Source organism: Macaca mulatta, chromosome 2, assembly GCF_049350105.2.
Source record: "Macaca mulatta isolate MMU2019108-1 chromosome 2, T2T-MMU8v2.0, whole genome shotgun sequence".
Taxonomy (NCBI): domain Eukaryota; kingdom Metazoa; phylum Chordata; class Mammalia; order Primates; family Cercopithecidae; genus Macaca; species Macaca mulatta.
Genome location: NC_133407.1, coordinates 96,076,912 through 96,095,798, shown reverse-complemented (window position 1 = coordinate 96,095,798; position 18,887 = coordinate 96,076,912). Strand labels below are relative to the sequence as shown.

The following is an 18,887-nucleotide window of genomic DNA, read 5'->3' as shown; positions in this document are numbered from 1 at the left end:
ACCCCTTCACAGCCTTCTGCCTGGAAGGAGGCTTGGTGGGCGCCTGATGGATGACTGACTGTTGCCTCAGCTGGAGCCGTTTGGTTTCATGCCGTCTTTCATTCAGCGTGTATCTGTTGAATGCCACAGGTACGCCTGTGTGTTGAAAATGGCAGAGATAAGAGATGAACAGACACCCTACACTGCAGTGCTGCCAACAGAGATAACCTATAAAGAAGCAGGGCTGACAGCACTCCCAGCCTGTCAGACAGGACTGTCAGGGTTTGATCTAGAAGCAAAGCCCCTCTGTTTTCTGCCTAATCCCTGAAAGAGTCATGCCCTTGGGGAGTTCATGGTCCAGTGGGGAGCAAGGCCTTGAGGACACACAAGCACATCTCCAGGCAGGGAGTGAACAGCACGCAGGGCCCAGCACACGGTGGCCAGTACTGAGAGTGAGGGACAGGATGGGGCTGGAGTCATACCGCTGAGACCCACTATCATTGCTGTGTTTTAGAACCAAATAATCCAGACCAGAAAAAACAAACAAACAAAAAAACAAAGCGCCCACATGCTTTTAAACTAGAATTAAATTAACTTGACTTAGATGGTTGAGATGAGCGTAAACTTACGATTATCTCTACATCCTGATGGATATGCTTTTGTAGTCTCGTGCTTTCTTGTCTTGTTTGGCATCAGCTGTCACAGTTGGTGAGTTGTGGTCCTCCTTGAGGGTGGTGGGGCCTGGGGCCGTCTGAGTTCAGATCATGGCGGGCAGGGCCGCACCTTCTGCTTTATGACACTCTCCAGTGGTGAGGCCCAGCCTTTGGTCTTGTAAAAAGCACCAAACTTCCTAGGTGATTTCTGATGACCAACCAGATTTGGAGGGCCAGTGAGGAAAGACAGAGATGGTGGGAGGGGGAGCAGGAAAGAAAAGGTCAATTCGTAAGTGCTGCTCTGCCATCTACCAATGTGCTCCGTTTTCCAGGGTTGATTAGGCAGTGGTTAGGTTGAAAACCAAGTCAGGCTTTGCTTCTGGACAAATCCTGGCAGCCCTGTCTCTGGCAGGGAAACGGGTTGTGCTGGTCAGCCCTACTTTAACTGTAGTTTACCTCCATTGATAGTGCTGCAGTGTGGGGTGTTTGTGCAGCAGTCGGAAGTGCCAGCTTTCCACAGTAGACCCTCTGAGGGCTTCTGAACCCTTTGAAGTGCACATCAGAGTGCTACCAGTTTGTGGTGTACGTAGGTACACCTGTGTGTGTACACGCTGTGTGAGGGTGTTTGAGAAGACCAGCTTATATGAACAAGTACTGCACAGGCTGGTTAGTGAAACTTTGCTTCAAAGCTGTAGCATCCCTAAACCAAGACAAATGTCTACTATCAGTCTCAAACGAAAGAAATCATGGAAGAGGGTAAAATGGATAAATCAATTCATATCAACCATTGCAACTGAACACAAAATTCAAAGCACATGGCTCATCACTGCTTGTGGGCAGAGAGGGTCCATCATTGGTAAATGGACACTGTGCAAATATTATAAATACTAGGTGATGTCTAACCTGGACTTTTTTTTCCTCTTGGTCCTCATTTCATAGAAGCAACTGGTCTAGCCAGCATCCTAGATAATTGCCGTGGATGAGTTGGCCTACCCCCATGTTGAGGCAGGGATTAGCTGGAAACCCCTACAGCATCCTCTCCAGGAGAATTCTGCAAGAACCTCTTGCTTGTGCTTTTCCTAATTTAAACAGTTTGCACACAGCAAATGGCTGCAGAGGGAAGTGTTTGCTCCTTCAAGTTACGGGTTATGCTGGGCTCCCGTCACACATAAACAAGGAGAACTTTGATTTTTTTTGCTTCTGTAGCTCTCTTTGGAATAAAGGTGGGATCTGGATTTGGGTCCAAAAAGCATCCAGGGAAATTACCAGAGCTAGATTCCACTGTGGAAGGTGGGAGTTCTGTTGGCATGGGGTGATGGTTTTGAGTTGTGATGTCATTGGATGATGTCTCTCTCCCTAGATGACACTTCTAGAGGGCAGCATTGCCATCAGTGGAACCTTCGCTTATGTGGCCCAGCAGGCCTGGATCCTCAACGCTACTCTGAGAGACAACATCCTGTTTGGGAAGGAATATGATGAAGAAAGGCAAGGAATGTTTGGCTTCTGTCATGCTTTCCATCTTGGCCATGTGAGATGCAAGGCAGCCCTAGTCAGCAGGCTCTGCTCCCACCGTGTCCCTGACGCTGTCTCTTTGTGTCCTCCAGGTACAATTCTGTGCTGAACAGCTGCTGCCTGAGGCCTGACCTGGCCATTCTTCCTAGCAGCGACCTGACGGAGGTACAGGCCTTCTGCCCCTGACCAGGCATTTAGCAGAGTGGCGGAGCTGGGCCAGAGCTGCTCCTGGGAGTGCATCTGAAGTACTTGGGAGAAGAGCCTCACAGGGGGTTAGGCTGTCATTAGGCCTTTGTGTTAGGAAAGCATCTGTTAGGGCAGGGATGTTAACACTGCTTGTTTTAAGGTTGTAAGCATTTTCTATGTCTTGGGGATTTTAAACAAAATCCCATTGTTGACACAGAGTTGTTTTTTACTCTATCCAGATATTTTTAAAACTACAAGTAAGCATGTGCATGTTGAGCTTCTTCCTTAAACTTGATTTTGTCAATCTCCTTAACTCAGATAGTTTGTAGAGAGCCCTTTTCTATTAGAAAGAGCCCTTAGAACAAATCCACATTTCTTTGGGTCTCTGTCCTGCAGCAGTTTCCAGAGGCGTGTCTTTGGAACTAATTTGTGCTCTTCAGTGTTAAAACTTGTCTCCCATGAATTGCCCTGAAGGTCTCTGGGATTGGCACCTTTATTTAGCTGACTTCAGTTAAATCCTTCAAACCAGATTTGGTGAATGGTTTAATTACTTTAGAGATCCTTAAATCCATGTCCCCAGATCAGCAGCATCAGCATCAGCATCACCTGGGAACTTGTTAGAAACACAAATTCTTAGGCTGTTCTCCAGACCTACTGAGTCAGAAACTCTAGGGGTGGAGCGCAAAGGTCTGTTTTAACAAACCCTGCAGGTAATTCTGATGCAACGTCCAGTTTGAAAACCTCTGAATTAATTGAATATTTGACAACTGATTCATTCATTTGATCATTTAGTAACATTTATTAGGTGCTTATTATGAGCCAGTGACATGTGCAGACACTGTTTGGCACTAAGAATTTAAAGGAATAAGACAATAATCTGCATGTAAAGAAGTGTATAGTTAAGAGGATGAGATACCCAAACAAACAGGCACAAAATAATCTGTTGGAAAAGAGCCCCATCTCTTTGGGGTACTAGCGGGAAGGAGGTTAGGGGAGATTTCAGAGGAGATGATGCCAGAACTGAGCAGACAAAGTAGAGGCAAGCACATGACATTGTCGTGTTCATAATATACACATAATTTCAAATGGCTTAGGTCCCAGGATGTGGAAGGGGGATTGTGCACTGGAGGCTGAGAATTGCTGGGGAACTGGGTGGCAAAGGGTCTGGTTTGTATGCCATGTTTGGATAGTCGGGGTTTATCCTTTGGGGCTCTTGAAGAATTTTAAGCAGGGGTGGGAGATGGTCAGCTTTGTGTTCTGGAAAGCTCTTCCTGCCATGTGGAGAATGGATTGGAGGGGGGGCATCCGGGTGGAGTGGCAAGACCAGATGTAAGATTGATTGGTACCCAGATGGCAGTGGTAGAGGAACAGGCATCTGGGCCAACTCCCCCCTTCCTGGAAGGATCAGCGTGGCAGTTCATCTGCGGGGAATTGAGAGAAGGAGCTGGTCTGGGTGGGAAAGAAGAGAAGTGACTGGGTGACCCCTACGCGCTGTTCTGGACTGACTTGCGCTGGAGGCTTCACCACACTTCTGGGCTCTTGTAGATTGGAGAGCGAGGAGCCAACCTGAGCGGTGGGCAGCGCCAGAGGATCAGCCTTGCCCGGGCCTTGTATAGTGACAGGAGCATCTACATCCTGGACGACCCCCTCAGTGCCTTAGATGCCCATGTGGGCAACCACATCTTCAATAGTGCTATCCGGAAACATCTCAAGTCCAAGACAGTTCTGTTTGTTACCCACCAGTTACAGGTATGGTGCTTTCTTCCCTCGGCTGCCTACCTGACTTTGGGAAATCAGAAACAGGGAGGTAGGTTTGCTCCAGGTATCCTTGTGTTATAACTAGAAATTCCTGGAATCAAGGTTTCATTTTCTTGGCAAATTAGCCCCCTGTACCAATAAAGCTCACTGTACCAGTGTAACAGATGGCCATCTAAATCAGAGATCCTTGGAGCATATCAGCTTCTGCATATAGATCAGCAAGCAAAAGGGCTGAGAGGAGCGGGCCAAAAATGGAGTTTGGGTATAAGATAGTTTGGAAAGCATTGTGTTAACATCTCTATGCAAGTGGGAACTGTTTTGGGAAAACAAGCTTTTCTCCCTCTGTCATTCCATGATAAGTAGCCACTTTGGAGAGCAGCTCAAAGATGTTGCCATCTGGTTCACATATGTTGTCACGTTTGGGGGACAAACCCTCCATTCTGCCAAAGAAAGTCATAATTTTGTGTATTTGTGAGTGCAGTGAAAGGGTGTAAATTTAATGCAGGGCTCATGTGGCTCCATCAGCAGATTCATGTGAAAAACTGGAGGAACTCGGCCAGGCGTGGTGGCTCACGCCTGTAATTCCTGCACTTTGGAAGGCCAAGGCTGGCGGATCACCTGAGGTCAGGAGTTCAAGACCAACTGGTGAAACCCCATCTCTACTAAAAATACAAAAATTATCCCGGCGTGGTGGCACATGCCTGCAATCCCAGCTACTCAGGAAGCCGAGGCAGGAGAATCCCTTGAACCCAGGAGGTGGAGGTTATAGTGAGCTGAGATTGTACCATTGTACTCCAGCCTGGGCAACAAGAGTGAGACTCCATCTCAAAAAAAAAAAAGAAAAAGAAAAACTGGAGAAACTGCTCCTTATACTATGTCACGAGGCACAATACACTAAAGTGGGGTTCTCAGTGTTGGCACCACTGACATTTTGGACCAGATAGTCCATTGTTGTGCGGGGCTGCTTTGTGCACCCCTGGCCTCTAGCCGCTAGATACCAGTACAGACGGTCGCTGGCTTATAGTTCAACTTACAGTTTTTTGACTTTATGATGGTTCCCATATAACCATTCTGTTTTTCACTTTCAGTGTAGTATTAAAAAAAATTACATGAGATATTGAACACTTTATTATAAAATAGGCTTTGTGTTAGATGATTTTGCCCAACTGTAAGCTAATGTAAGAGTTCTGAGCATGTTTAAGGTAGGCTAGGCTAAGCTCTGATATTTTCAATTTACGTTGGGTTTATCAGGATGTAAGCCCATCGTAAATTGAGGAGCATCTGTGTACCTCTCCCCCGAGTTGTGACAACCAAAAATGTCTCCAGCTGGGCACGGTGGCTCAGACCTGTAATCCCAGCACTTTGGGAGGCCGAGATGGGTGGATTACCTGCATGGCAAAACGCCGTCTCTACTAAAAATACAAAAACTTAGGCAGGCATGGTGGTGCGTGCCGAGGCAGGAGAATCGCTTGAACCTAGGAGGCAGAGGTTGCAGTGAATGGAGATTGCGCCACTGCGCTCCAGCCTGAGGTACAGAGCAAGACTCTGTCTCAAAAAAAAACGTCTTGAGATACTGCCAAATGTCTTCTGGGAGGTTAACTCGCCTCCTGTAGAGAACTACTGAACTAAGGTATGGATGTTTGAATGTATTTGCACAAATAGCGTATTGTATTGTCTCTGCCTTTGCCTTCAGTACCTGGTTGATTGTGACGAAGTGATCTTCATGAAAGAGGGTTGTATTACGGAAAGAGGCACCCATGAGGAACTGATGAATTTAAATGGTGACTATGCTACCATTTTTAATAACCTGTTGCTGGGAGATACACCGCCAGTTGAGGTAAGATCTGATGGTGTTTACGTGTGTCCCGTTCTCTCGCTGCAAGGGAAACACAGCCGGAGTGAGTGATGGAGAGATCTCAGCTGAATCCAGTGTCTGTGTCTTATTGGCAGGGGCTCTGTTTTCTGGTGAACAGATTGCTGTGCCTTAGTTCACATACTGATTCTGCTCTAGGAGAGCAGGATTGTAGGGCTGGTGAGTTGAGGTCTTCTGTCACTAAGAACTTATTAATATGACAATGGCAGGGAGAAGGATATGGGCTCAGTGAGGGCAGAGAAGATGTGTGCTGCTGTTCAGTCACAGTTTCATAAGCTCCATCCCCCTGATTGAAGCATTATGAAGCTCTTTTTAAATAAACAAGTGAATAAAGTGCCAAGGTGGGGAAATTAAATATTGCGTACGTTTAAAAGCACTCAGATTGGGCGCTGTGACTCTTGCCTATAATCCCAGCATTTTTGGAGGCTGAGGTGGACAGATTGCTTGAGCCCACAAATTTGACACCAGCTTGAGCAATGCACATGGAGAAACCCTGTCTTGACAAAAAAAAAAAAATACAAAAATTAGCTGGGCGTGATGGCGGGCACCTGTAATCCCAGCTACTTGGGAGGGTGAGGCAGGAGAATCACTTGAACCCAGGAGGCGGAGGTTGCAGTGAGCTGAGACTGCTCAGAGAGCGATCCCATCTCAAGAAAAAAAAAAAACAAAAAAAAAATAAGAGAAACTTGGAAAGGGGAGCACTAAGTAGTTTCTGTTGTCTCAGGTAGAACCTGAGGCTGTTTATTGAGTCCCTGTGTGCCCTGTTACAGGCAGTTCTCAGGGGTAGGGCCTGTGTAGGTTGTCACCATGTGAGAGACATCATCTCTGTCCTTGAGGGACTCACAGTGTTCTAGGGAAGACCAATGTGTTTATGCTCTTACAAGCACTTACAGATGTGGCTTAGAACAACATATCACATGTATAGCACTAATGGAGTGCTAACGGCAAATGGGAGGGTGAGCTTTCCCGGGAGTGTTGCCTCATGAAGAACGGAAGACTTGAATCTCTCTGAATGGGGACAACTGTGACTGTGATTGGGAGAAGGGGAGGGGCATTCCAAGTGGAGGAACAAGTGTGGACAAAGGTAGAGAAACGGGATATTGCAATGTGGTGTAAAGAATGGTGTGAAGTCCAGTGTGGCTTGAGAGTAGGGGCCGTGGACACCAGTGAGATGGGAGAGGAGCTTGCAGGATTAGGGTAGGGCCAGAATATGGAGGTCCTACAGAACCAGACGGAAAAGCTTATGTTTGTCGTGTGGTAGCGGTGGGAAATGATCAGATCTATAGATTTTATTTAGTGATGTGGGGGCTCAGAGATAGTAGGAATAGAAATGACCCCACCCCTAAGACCCTGCCCCTAATACTTTGAACAACTTGGAATGGACAAGAACAGAATATAAAAGTTACCGTGTTTGGAGTTTAGTGGCTGGGGAGAGCAAATGTCAGTGGACTAAATTTTAAATCTTAAAAATTTAAGAAGATGAGGAAGTACAAGAAATGAGTATAGGTGACCCTTTTAAAAAGTTGGATGTATCTTTCTTCAGTAATAGCAGCTTGATTGATGATTTCCTAATGTGTATCCTGTGGACATTCATCTGGATGGCTAACGTGACTGGAGACTTTTTTTTTTTTTTAAATATTATTAGATCAACTCAAAAAAGGAAACCAGTGGTTCACAGAAGAAGTCACAAGACAAGGGTCCTAAAACAGGATCAGTAAAGAAGGAGAAAGCAGTAAAGCCAGAGGAAGGTAATGGCTTTTTTGAAATTTTTAGATTTGTCATCAAAGTTTATCAGAAATTACTTGTGTGGTAAGTAATCCATGATGTTTGATAGCAGTATGTGTACAGTAGAAATACCTGGTCTTACATTTCTGGAAAACAAAGTTCTTATATAATACTGGGAGACCACGAGGCACCTTCTGTTTGCTTAAACAGACCAGGGCAGTAAGAGTCACCTTCAGACCCATGCCTTCTCCTCCTGTGCAGGATGGGGTCAGGTTTAGGTAATTAGAACTGAGTCATCCTGAGTAAGGAAAAATCGAATGGTGGGTACAGGTTCACCATTCCATCCAGTGATTCACCTCTGCTCATGGAAAGTCCCAACCAGAGCAGAGGTGTTCTGGCTCTAAGAATACCCGTGTCCTCAGAAGTGCCCGTGTTAGGACAGTAGACTCATCACCTTGTCCTGACAATATAGCACCAGGATTATGAGTAAGAGTGACAGAGAGGGGTTTTTCCTACTTGGCGTTTACTGTCCAGAGCCCTTGATCCTGCTTCTTAAGCCCTTTATGTTATCAACAGTAACAAATCTTGAGAGTTAAGGGAAGCTATTTGCAATAATGTGGGCATTTTCACCTTTGAATTTTAAGTTGCATGTCAATTTAAATGCACACACACTATATATGTGTGTGTGTGTGTGTGTGTGTGTGTGTGTGTTTACTGTAGAGATGTAGATATGTGTGGTCTTGTTTTAATCTCTCTGTTACTTCACCTCCTCACCTCACTGTTTTGAATCCAGGGACTTTCTTGGGTTTGCCATTGCTTTGGAGACAGGGCCTGTTGCCACTTCCTTATCCTTAAAACTGCAGGAGGTCAGGCATAGGTGGCTTACACCTGTAGTCCCAGTACTTTGGGAGGCTGAGGTGGGAAGATTGCTTGGGCCCAGGAGTTCAGGACCAGCCTGGACAACATGGCGAGCCCCACTTCTCTACAAAAAATATAAAAATTAGCCAAGCGTAGTGGTGCATACCTGTAGTCCCACCTACTTGGGAGGCCAAGATGAGCCACCGCACTCCAGCGTGGGGGCCAGGTGAGATCCTGACGAAAAAAAAAAAAGGAAACTGCAGGAGATATTTGGTATCGGGAGTTGATCATTTTGACTTACTGCCTCTTTTATTTCTTTTTTTAAAAGGTATGGGATTTTGAATTCAGATGTGGTTTATGATACCTTATTGACACACCCCAAAAAACAAACAGCACAGAAGGCTGAGACATTTGTTAGTTTTTACCATAGGCAGTAAAAATCAGAATATCATTAGCAAACATTTGTTCTTCTCTACATAGTCACTAACCTGGCTACTCACAACTCTTAAAGTGCTCGAGGCATGTGTGAGGGAGGCTTATTCCAAGATTTGTAAACATTATTTGGGTAAAGAGGGAAAAGCCGGATACTATGCTTAGTACCTGGGTGAGAGGATCATTAGTAACCCAGACCTCAGCGTCACGCAATATGCATACAGATCTGCATGTAACAGATGTAACATACACACAGATCTGCATGTAACAGATGTGATATACACACAGATCTGCATGAAACTGATGTGATATACACGTGGATCTGCATGTAACCGATGTGATTTACACACGAATCTGCATGTAACCGATGTGATATACACACAGATCTGCATGTAACTGATGTGATATACACACGGATCTGCATGTAACAGATGTGATATACACACAGATCTGCATGTAACAAATGTGATACACGGATCTGCATGAAACCGATGTGATTTACACACGGATCTGCATGTAACTGGTGTGATATACACACGGATCTGCATGTAACAGATGTGATATAAACACAGATCTGCATGTAACAAATGTGATACATGGATCTGCATGAAACCGATGTGATTTACACACGGATCTGCATGAAACCGATGTGATTTACACACGGATCTGCATGAAACCGATGTGATTTACACACGGATCTGCATGAAACCGATGTGATTTACACACGGATCTGCATGAAACTGATGTGATTTGCACACGGATCTGCATGTAATGTGATATGCACATGGATCTGCATGTAACAGATGTGATACACACACGGATCTGCATGAAACTGATTTGATATACACATGGATCTGCATGTAACAGATGTGATATACACACGGATCTGCATGTAACAAATGTGATATACACATGGATCTGCATGAAACTTATGTGATATACACACGGATCTGCATGTAACATGATATACACACGGATCTGCATGCAACAGATGTGATATACACACGGATCTGCATGTAACGTGATACGCACATGGATCTGCATGTAACGTGATATGCACACGGATCTGCATGTAACAGATGTGATATACACACAGATCTGCATGTAACTGATGTGATATACACACGGATCTGCATGTAACTGATGTGATATACACACGGATCTGCATGTAACTGATGTGATATACACACGGATCTGCATGTAACGTGATATGTACACGGATCTGTATGTAACAAGTGTGATACACACACGGATCTGCATGAAACCGATGTGATTTACACGCGGGTCTGCATGTAACAGATGTGATTTACACACGGATCAGCATGTAACTGATTTGATATACACACAGATCTGTATGTAACCGATGTGATATACACATGGATCTGCATGTAACAGATGTGATATACACACGGATCTGCATGTAACAGTTCTGCAGATGTACTCCCTAAATCTAAAATGAAAGTTCAAAAACAAAACAGAGAAAAGCTTACTGTATAGCTGTTTCTCTTGCAAATGAAAAATTAAATTCTGTGCCCTGTAACTAACTGAATAAACTCTCCTCTAGGCCAACGGTACCCAATGGAACCTGAAAATCTGTTCAGACCATGAAGGGAAGACAATGTTGGATGTGCCTTATTATACTCCCCTGCCTTTAGAGTTCAGGCACACAACTGACCAACATTAACATTTATACAGAGATCCTAAGATGCATTAACATTTATATAGAGATCCTAAGACTGACAGAACAGTCTCTTTGTAGCTATAAGATACCTAATTCCAACCTGACTCTGTTAAAATAATAGAGCATCACATGACAGATAGCAGGGCCCTGGAAGAAATGCATATTTTGAAATGTCCCTGTAAAGCTGTCTGTTGAAGGGGAAATTCTGCATTCTGTAGAGAATCTCTTTCCTTTACTAGGTCTCTCCAGAGGGTCTGACACCTTTGATAGGAGACATTCACATCTATTCTCTCTGAAGTCTGCTACTGGGAGGCTTCATCTACATGACAAGAGCCTTGGCGTCCACACCCTGTCCCCCACCACTCCCTGACTTACCTACCTCAAGCTAATTTCAACTCCTTAGGCCGAGCTTAGCCCTTTCAACCAATTGCCAATCAGAAAAAAATCTTTGAATTAACCTTTGACCTGTAAGCTGCACCTCCCTGCCCCATGTTGCCCCACCTTTCTGGATCAAACCAATGATTACCCCACTTACATTGATTGATGTCTCATGTCTCCCTAAAATATAAAACCAAGTTGTAATCCAACTGCCTTGGGCCTGTTCTCAGGACCTTCTGAGGCTGCTTCACTGGTCATGATCCTTAACCTTGGCAAAACTAGCTCTTAAATTGATTGAGACCCGTCTCAAGATACTTGGCTGGTTTACACTCTGTATTCTCATATTAGCGTCAGGAATCTGACTGCGCCAGGGAAATCCTCAGGAATATATTTGAACCTTTTCTGTCCTCCAGCAGCCAGCCAGTTACTATGTCCTACTGAATTTACTCTCAAAACTCCATCCCACAACCCTAGTTCAGGCCTTTATCATCTCGTATATACAGTGTTACAGCTGCCTCCTTTTAAACTTGTCTTCCACACTGTCAGCTGCGAGATCTAGTTAAAAACATGAGACCAGCTGGGTGCGGTGGCTCACTCCTATAATCCCAGCACTTTGGGTGGCTGAGGCAGGTGGATCGCCTGAGGTCAGGAGTTCGAGACCAGCCTGGCCAACATGGTGAAACCCTGTCTCTACTAAAAATACAAAAATTAGCCAGGCGTGGTGGCAGGCACCTGTAATCCCAGCTACTTGGGAGGCTGAGGCAGGAGAATTGCTTGAACCTGGGAAGGTGGAGGTTTCAGTGAGCCAAGATCACGCCACTGCACTCCAGCCTGGGTGACAGAGTGAGACTCCATCTCAAAAAAACAAAAACAAAAACAAAAAACCGAAAAAACAAAAACCATGAGACCAACCAACTTTTCTGCATGGAGTCTTTCAGTAACCTTCCATTTTCAAAGCTACATTTTCTAATCTTTTTCCTGATAGGGCACACATAGAAAAGGCTCTTTGTGTGGAACACGGGAGGCATGAAAGAGGCTGCTCGCTCCCAGAGTCAGCTGCTCTGGCAATATCGGCCATCCCAGGTCCATCCTAGCCCAACGGAAGTCAGACAAACCTGTCACCCTTTCTCTTGAGAAGTTCTTTGTGGGGCCAAAATTCAAAGCCTTCTGTGACCACAGCCTGCTTAGTCGGCCTCATCTCTTGCCACTCTTTAAGTACACATCTGTTCCAGCTGTGCCGAATCACTGTGGTTGTGTGTTTTGCTACCCCTGTGCCTGTGCTCATGTTGTTCTCTCTGCCTGCTATCTCTCCTCTCCCCACCTGGTCACCTGTGGGTTACCTTTTGAGAAGCAAAACAGAAAGTATTACCTGAAACGTGTCTGCCAACCACCCCACCTAAGCCAAATAGGTCAAGTATACCTCCCAGGGTTTCCCATGCTGCCCTGCATATAGCTCTTATCATCACATTGAGCACATTTTACTATAATTATGTGATTATTGATCTGCCTATCCTACCAGTCTGTGGTAGGTTCCTCAGCCAGGTCCCTAGGGGTGGGGACCTGGTCTTCATCCTCTTTGCTGCTCCTGGACTTCATCCTGGGCCTGGTTCATGGTAGGTGCTCAGTAAATGTTAAATAGATGAATGAATGCTTCTGACAAAGAGGAAATTGAATCTAGAGCCCTGTGAAGCTGCAGGCTCTCCGATTCTGCTGCTCTGCAGGTGACTTAGTTTTGTGGAAATAGTTCTTCCCTTCTGAGTCCATGTTTCTTTTTTCCTTACCTAGGACAGCTCGTGCAGCTGGAAGAGAAAGGGCAGGGTTCAGTGCCCTGGTCAGTATATGGTGTCTACATCCAGGCTGCTGGAGGCCCCTTGGCATTCCTGGTTATTATGGCCCTTTTCATGCTGAATGTAGGCAGCACTGCCTTCAGCACCTGGTGGCTGAGTTACTGGATCAAGCAAGGAAGTGGGGTAAGGTTACTCATAAATGGGAAAGTTCTGTGTCTAAGAATGTGGCTATTTCTCCCTATTCCCTGGCTATTCTTAGGGAAACTGTTCTAGTTTTCACTTAAAAGCCATGAAGAGAGATTTTTCCAGGATGAAAAGATGAGTCCCTAATGTAGCCTCACCATAAAGAAAAAAACCCTGACCAACCCACAGGGCAGTAGGGCATGTCAGTAGGACACCTGCAGGCTATCTGCTCTCATCCATTAGATATTAGTCCATTTTTGCACTGCCATAAAGAAATACCCAAGAGTGGGTAATTGATAAAGGAAAGAGGGTTAATTGACTCACAGTTCCACATAACTGGGGAGGCCCCAGGAAACTTACAATCATGGTGGAAGGCAAAGGAGAAGCAGGCACCTTCTTCACAAGGTGGCAGGAGAGAGAGAAGAGAGCATGTGTGTGCAGGAGGACATCTTAAACACTTCTAAAACCGTCAGGTCTCGTGAGAACTCACTGTCACGACGAGAACAGCATGGGGAAACCACCCCATGATCCAGTCACCTCCCACCAGGTCCCTTCCTCAACACCTGGGGATTACAATTCAAGATGAGCTTTGGGTGGTGACACAAAGCCTAACCATATCACATTAGAATGGTGAGAAAGAGGGCTAGGTGTGGTGGCTCATGCCTGTAATCCCAGCACTTTGGGAGGCCGAGGCAGGCGGATCACTTGGGGCTAGGAGTTCGAGACAAGCATGGCCAACATGGCAAACCCCCGTCTGTACTAAAAATACAAAAATTAGCTGGGCATGGTGGTGTACACCTGTAATCCCAGGTACTTGGGAGGCTGAGGCACGAGAATTGCTTAAACTTAGGAGGCAGAGGGTGCAGTGAGCCATGATTGCGCCTCTGCACTCCAGCCTGGGTGACAGAGCGAGACACTGTCTCAAAAAAAAAAAAAAAGAGATAAAGAGGTGGACAAAGCCATGGCCAGGTCTCAGGGTCATTATCCTGTACCCTGCCCTGCCCTTGAGCTGAGAATGGCGCTGAGCAGGGGCTCTTGGCAGTCTTTAGGAGTCTTGCCTCATAGAGCTTTGGCTCCAAACAGAACACCACTGTGACTCGAGGGAATGAGACCTCGGTGAGTGACAGCATGAAGGACAATCCTCGTATGCAGTACTATGCCAGCATCTACGCCCTCTCCATGGCAGTCATGCTGATCCTGAAAGCCATTCGAGGAGTTGTCTTTGTCAAGGTACGCAGTGGTGGGTGGTGTCTGCCCTCCTCCCTGGTGACCTGTGGTCAGGCTTCGGTGTGGCATCCCTCAATTCATGCTGAGTAGGGGAGCTCCCTTAAGCAGGATGGCCCTGGCTGAGATGACTCATATTCCGTTAGCCTTTGCCTTTTCTCACTTGCCACCCGTCCCTGCTGACCCCTCGCGCCTCCCCGCTTTGAGAGAGGATGTGCTGTGGAGCGGTTCTCTGGACCAGTAGGAACAGAGCTGTCCTGGGCCCTGACCACTCTGTGCTCTGCTCCTCAGGGCACACTGCGAGCTTCCTCCCGGCTGCATGATGAGCTTTTCCGAAGGATCCTTCGAAGCCCTATGAAGTTTTTTGACACAACCCCCACAGGGAGGATTCTCAACAGGTTTTCCAAAGACATGGATGAAGGTATTTCTCACTGAGCCTTTTTTTTAATGCTCTGGAGCTCACTGTGCTTCCAGCCTTCTAGATGATTCTCCAAATGTGCAGATCTGTCTGTCTGTAGATCCTGAGAGCACGGTAGCTGCTGGTGTTTTCACCAGGAACATTGCATCTGCGTTTTCTGTCTTGTTTGACCTGAAAACAAATTCAATGGTTTGAGTTAGCAGAAAGGCTTTGGACAGACGCATCTGAGATTCTGAAACACACACAGATATTAAAGCAATGCATTGGCTTCTGGATGTCTACAACCTGGCAGATTTTCTGGCTGTTGTATGGGCTGTGCCTGCACCAGAACTGAAATACTGTACCCTCACAGTTCAGAGTAACAGTAAAGCCCCTGACATTGATGGAGGGCTTCCTGTGCAGCAAGCAGCGTGCTCAGTGTTTTATGCATGTTATCTTAATCCCTGCAGCAGCCCTGTCTAGTGGGTGTTGTTTCACTCCTTGAATACATGAGAAAGCTGCTATCTGGAAAGGTCAAGGAACTGGCCCAAGATCTACAGCTATTGAGTAACAAAGCTGGAAATTGAGCCCAGATCTTTTGACCCCAAAGCTAATGTTTTTAATTGCTGCACTATAGCTGCCTTCATAGAAGGAGTGTGTTTCAGGCATTGATAGGCCATTGTAAACCCATGGACAGAGGTAACAAGGAATCAGAACTATCCCTGATATTCGAACTGATGCATAACATGTTCCCATTTCTGCTAAACACACATATGCGTGCTCACACATGAATGGAAAAAAGAAAAAAAGTAAATAATAGCAGCATATCTGGGATTTGCATGAAAATACTTCAGCCAAAAGAAAAAAGGGGGTGTGGTGGGGAGATAGCCAAAAAGAGATCAAAGTTGATTAACTGTTGAAGGGTCTGTGCTCTTCCTTTAACTTTTGTGTATCTTTAAAAATTTTGCAAGACAAAAAATGTCTTAAATGTTAATGGCAGTTCATTGGTATTGGTAAGAATATAGTTTTTGTTTTCTTCTTCACATATTTATATTCCAAATTTTTAAAACAAGCATATGTTACTTTGTAAAGGGGGAAAATGTTTAAAGCCATGGGGCAGGAAGCGAACCAAGAAAAAGGAGTGGAGTAAGAGGATTTTCTTGAGACCAAAAAAAAAAAAAAAAAATCAGAGCATCCAGGTTTCTAAATTTTTCTTTGATCAGACTGTTTAAAGACAACACAAACTTCAGATAGAGATTTTGTGGAACCTCTTTTTGTTTTTTTCCATTTTCAGTTCCATTTTTCCAAACTGTCTGACACTTGCTGCTTTATTGGTTTCTGCAGTTGATGTGCGGCTGCCGTTCCAGGCTGAGATGTTCATCCAGAACGTTATCCTGGTGTTCTTCTGCGTGGGAATGATCGCAGGAGTCTTCCCGTGGTTCCTTGTGGCAGTGGGGCCCCTCGTCATCCTCTTTTCAGTCCTGCACATTGTCTCCAGGTAAATAGGAAGCATTCATGTCTGCTGGGGTCACGGAGAAGCCTGAGTTGCTGGGCAGCTGCTGTGACACAGAGCTCATTCTCTCTCCAGGGTCCTGATTCGGGAGCTAAAGCGTCTGGACAATATCACGCAGTCACCTTTCCTCTCCCACATCACGTCCAGCATACAGGGCCTTGCCACCATCCACGCCTACAATAAAGGGCAGGAGTTTCTGCACAGGTTTGTCCTGATGGGGGCTAGAGGCCTCAAAAGGGAGTCAGCATCCCAGCATTTGATACATGTCTGGGAGGCTCTTCAAGGCCAGAGATGGGGATTATAAAGCTCATTACCAAGGGTATTCATGATTTAATGGAATAATCTCTTATTAAAATCCAATTGTTTGGTGGGATTCCTTTCTGAGCTAGTGAGAAAACGAAAATACAGATTTGGGCCGCGTGTGGTATCACGTGCCTATAGTCAGCTACTCAGGAGGCTGACACTGGAGGATGGCTTGAGCCCAGGTGTTCAAGTCCAGCCTGGGCAATATAGTGGACCCCATCCCAAAACAAAATACAAAGAAAAAACCCCACAGATTAGGAGTCTATTGGCCTTTGGTCCTGAAAAGCTATATTTCATAGAGTTTTGCTTTTTCTTTTAAGTAGTAAAAGGTAGTCATTGACATTTGAGTAGATTTTATTTAAGCATAGAGTATTGTTTATTTGTGAAACTTATATACATTTCATTGTGGAGCTTTGTATTAATAAGAGATTGGAACTAACTTAAATGTTCTTCAATATAAGACAGGTTGAATAAGCTATGGTATATCCAGAGTACTATGTGGCCCTTAAAAAGAATGAGGCAGCTCTATAGGTACTGATAGGGAATGAATATCAGACTGGGTACAGTGGCTCACGCCTGTAATCCCAGCACTTTGGGAGGCTGAGGTTGGTGGATCACCTGAGGTCGGGAGTTTGAGACCAGCCTGGCCAACATGGTGGAACCTTGTCTTTACCAAAAATACGAAAAAATTAACCAGGCGTGGTGGCAGGCGCCTGTAATCCCAGCTCCTTGGGAGGCTGAGGCAGGAGACTCACTTGAATCTGGGAGGCAGAGGTTTCAGTGAGACCAGACGTCGCCACTGCACTCCAGCCTGGGCGACAAGAGCGAGACTCTGTCTCAAAAAAATAAAAATAAAAATTTAGAATATCTCTGAAAGGATTTAAAAAAACCTGTTAGTTGCCACTGCAAGGGAGAACTGGGTAGCTGGAAGATGGGAAGGAGACAGACTTGACTTTTCATGATAAACCTTTTGTAACTTTTAAATTTTCTATTCTGTATATATGTCGCCTATTGCAAAAGTTAGGTAACTATTTTTAGAGAGAAAATTTGGAAAGTTTAGAAAAAAAATTTTCAAAATGTTAAATGACTCAGAAAAATAATTCCTAAACTTTAAGCGGAAAGGAAAGTGAAATGTACTAAATACATACATGTGTATATACCTACACACAGTAAATGTAAGTGCATTGAAAAAAACTGCTGGGAGGAAATGCAGCAGAATATCAACTCTGGTTTTAACAAGGTGATGAGATTATTGGAATTTTACATCTTCCTATTTTTATTGCATTTTCTAAATTTTCTCTAAAGATTACACATTTTATTGGAAAGAGGAAAAGTGATTTTTCAAAGCAAAGCACATCTGCGCAGCAGAACTTCCTGCTCTGGAGTTCTAGTTGTACATCGTGCACTGAGCCTTCAGAGGGGTCTGGTCTGCTCTCTGGGACCCCTACTGATGGCCGTGCCATGCTCCTTCAGTAGCAGTCAAGGTTGCCTGAGTCCCTTTTGCTGTGGTTTAGCTCGCTTCTCCTGGTGCTTGGCTCCACAGCTGGGGAACAAGTGCCATTCTGCACAGTGGCAGTGTGTACACACACACTTACGGTGTTCCCATATTCCCTCTGAGTTTCTTTTCCCTGGTCTTGAACCATTTCTGCTGTTGGCGTTTGTAACCTTTCTTTCTTTCAGAAAATGCCCTCTCACCTAAGACATTTTTCTAAACTGTGACACAAGCCTCTTTATTCAGTCTTTTCCCATGCTTACTCTCTGCTGAGGTAGATGTTTTTCCCTAACATCTTTAATAGGTTTTTTTTTTTTTAAAGAGTAACTAAGATTAGAAAAACTTAATGTCCTCCTGTGCATGTGGCCCAGAATACCTCCAGAATTCCTAGAGTACCCTCCTTGAGTTTCCAGGGCATTCTCTCAGTTAGCAATAGGACGTATGTAAACATGTGCCCTCCATCCTGTGATCACTGAAGCTTTGACCGTGTGCGGGGTTGTGTGGTACTTTCTTTGCTCATTAGGTGTTGTCTTTCTTACAGGTACCAGGAGCTGCTGGATGACAACCAGGCTCCTTTTTTCTTGTTTACGTGTGCGATGCGGTGGCTGGCTGTGCGGCTGGACCTCATCAGCATCGCCCTCATCACCACCACGGGGCTGATGATCGTTCTCATGCATGGGCAGATTCCCCCAGCCTATGCGGGTCTTGCCATCTCTTATGCTGTCCAGGTCAGTCTCTGGGATAGGAGCGTCATCTTTGCTTGTTTGAGTCCTTCCTGTGCTGACATAAAAGAGGCATGATTGGTGGAGGCTCCACCCTGAGCCGTTATTTCACCTCTGGACCCCTAGAGTTGCTTGTGGTCTGATTTGACAGTAACAATCTGGATTTGACTGGGGCAGGTAGGGATAGGAGAGAGGTAAGTGTGGAATCCAGGAATAAAGGAATTGAACTCT

The 18,887-nt window shown here is 45.3% G+C and overlaps 1 protein-coding gene across 9 annotated transcripts in view; it reads left to right on the top strand.

The window, feature by feature from the left end:
- Positions 1-18,887, top strand: part of ABCC5 (ATP binding cassette subfamily C member 5) — a 95,281-nt gene that overhangs the window by 49,594 nt on the left and 26,800 nt on the right. For all 9 annotated transcript variants that reach the window (XR_013413379.1, XM_077990587.1, XM_077990586.1 and 6 more), the window contains 11 exon segments: positions 1,993-2,117; positions 2,237-2,309; positions 3,876-4,079; positions 5,782-5,925; positions 7,607-7,709; positions 12,821-13,005; positions 14,089-14,235; positions 14,521-14,650; positions 15,971-16,124; positions 16,215-16,343; positions 18,476-18,662. Coding sequence is in view for 8 of the 9 variants with exons in the window: in XM_077990587.1 (XP_077846713.1) it covers positions 1,993-2,117; positions 2,237-2,309; positions 3,876-4,079; positions 5,782-5,925; positions 7,607-7,709; positions 12,821-13,005; positions 14,089-14,235; positions 14,521-14,650; positions 15,971-16,124; positions 16,215-16,343; positions 18,476-18,662 (1,581 nt within the window). In the remaining variant the exon portion in view is untranslated.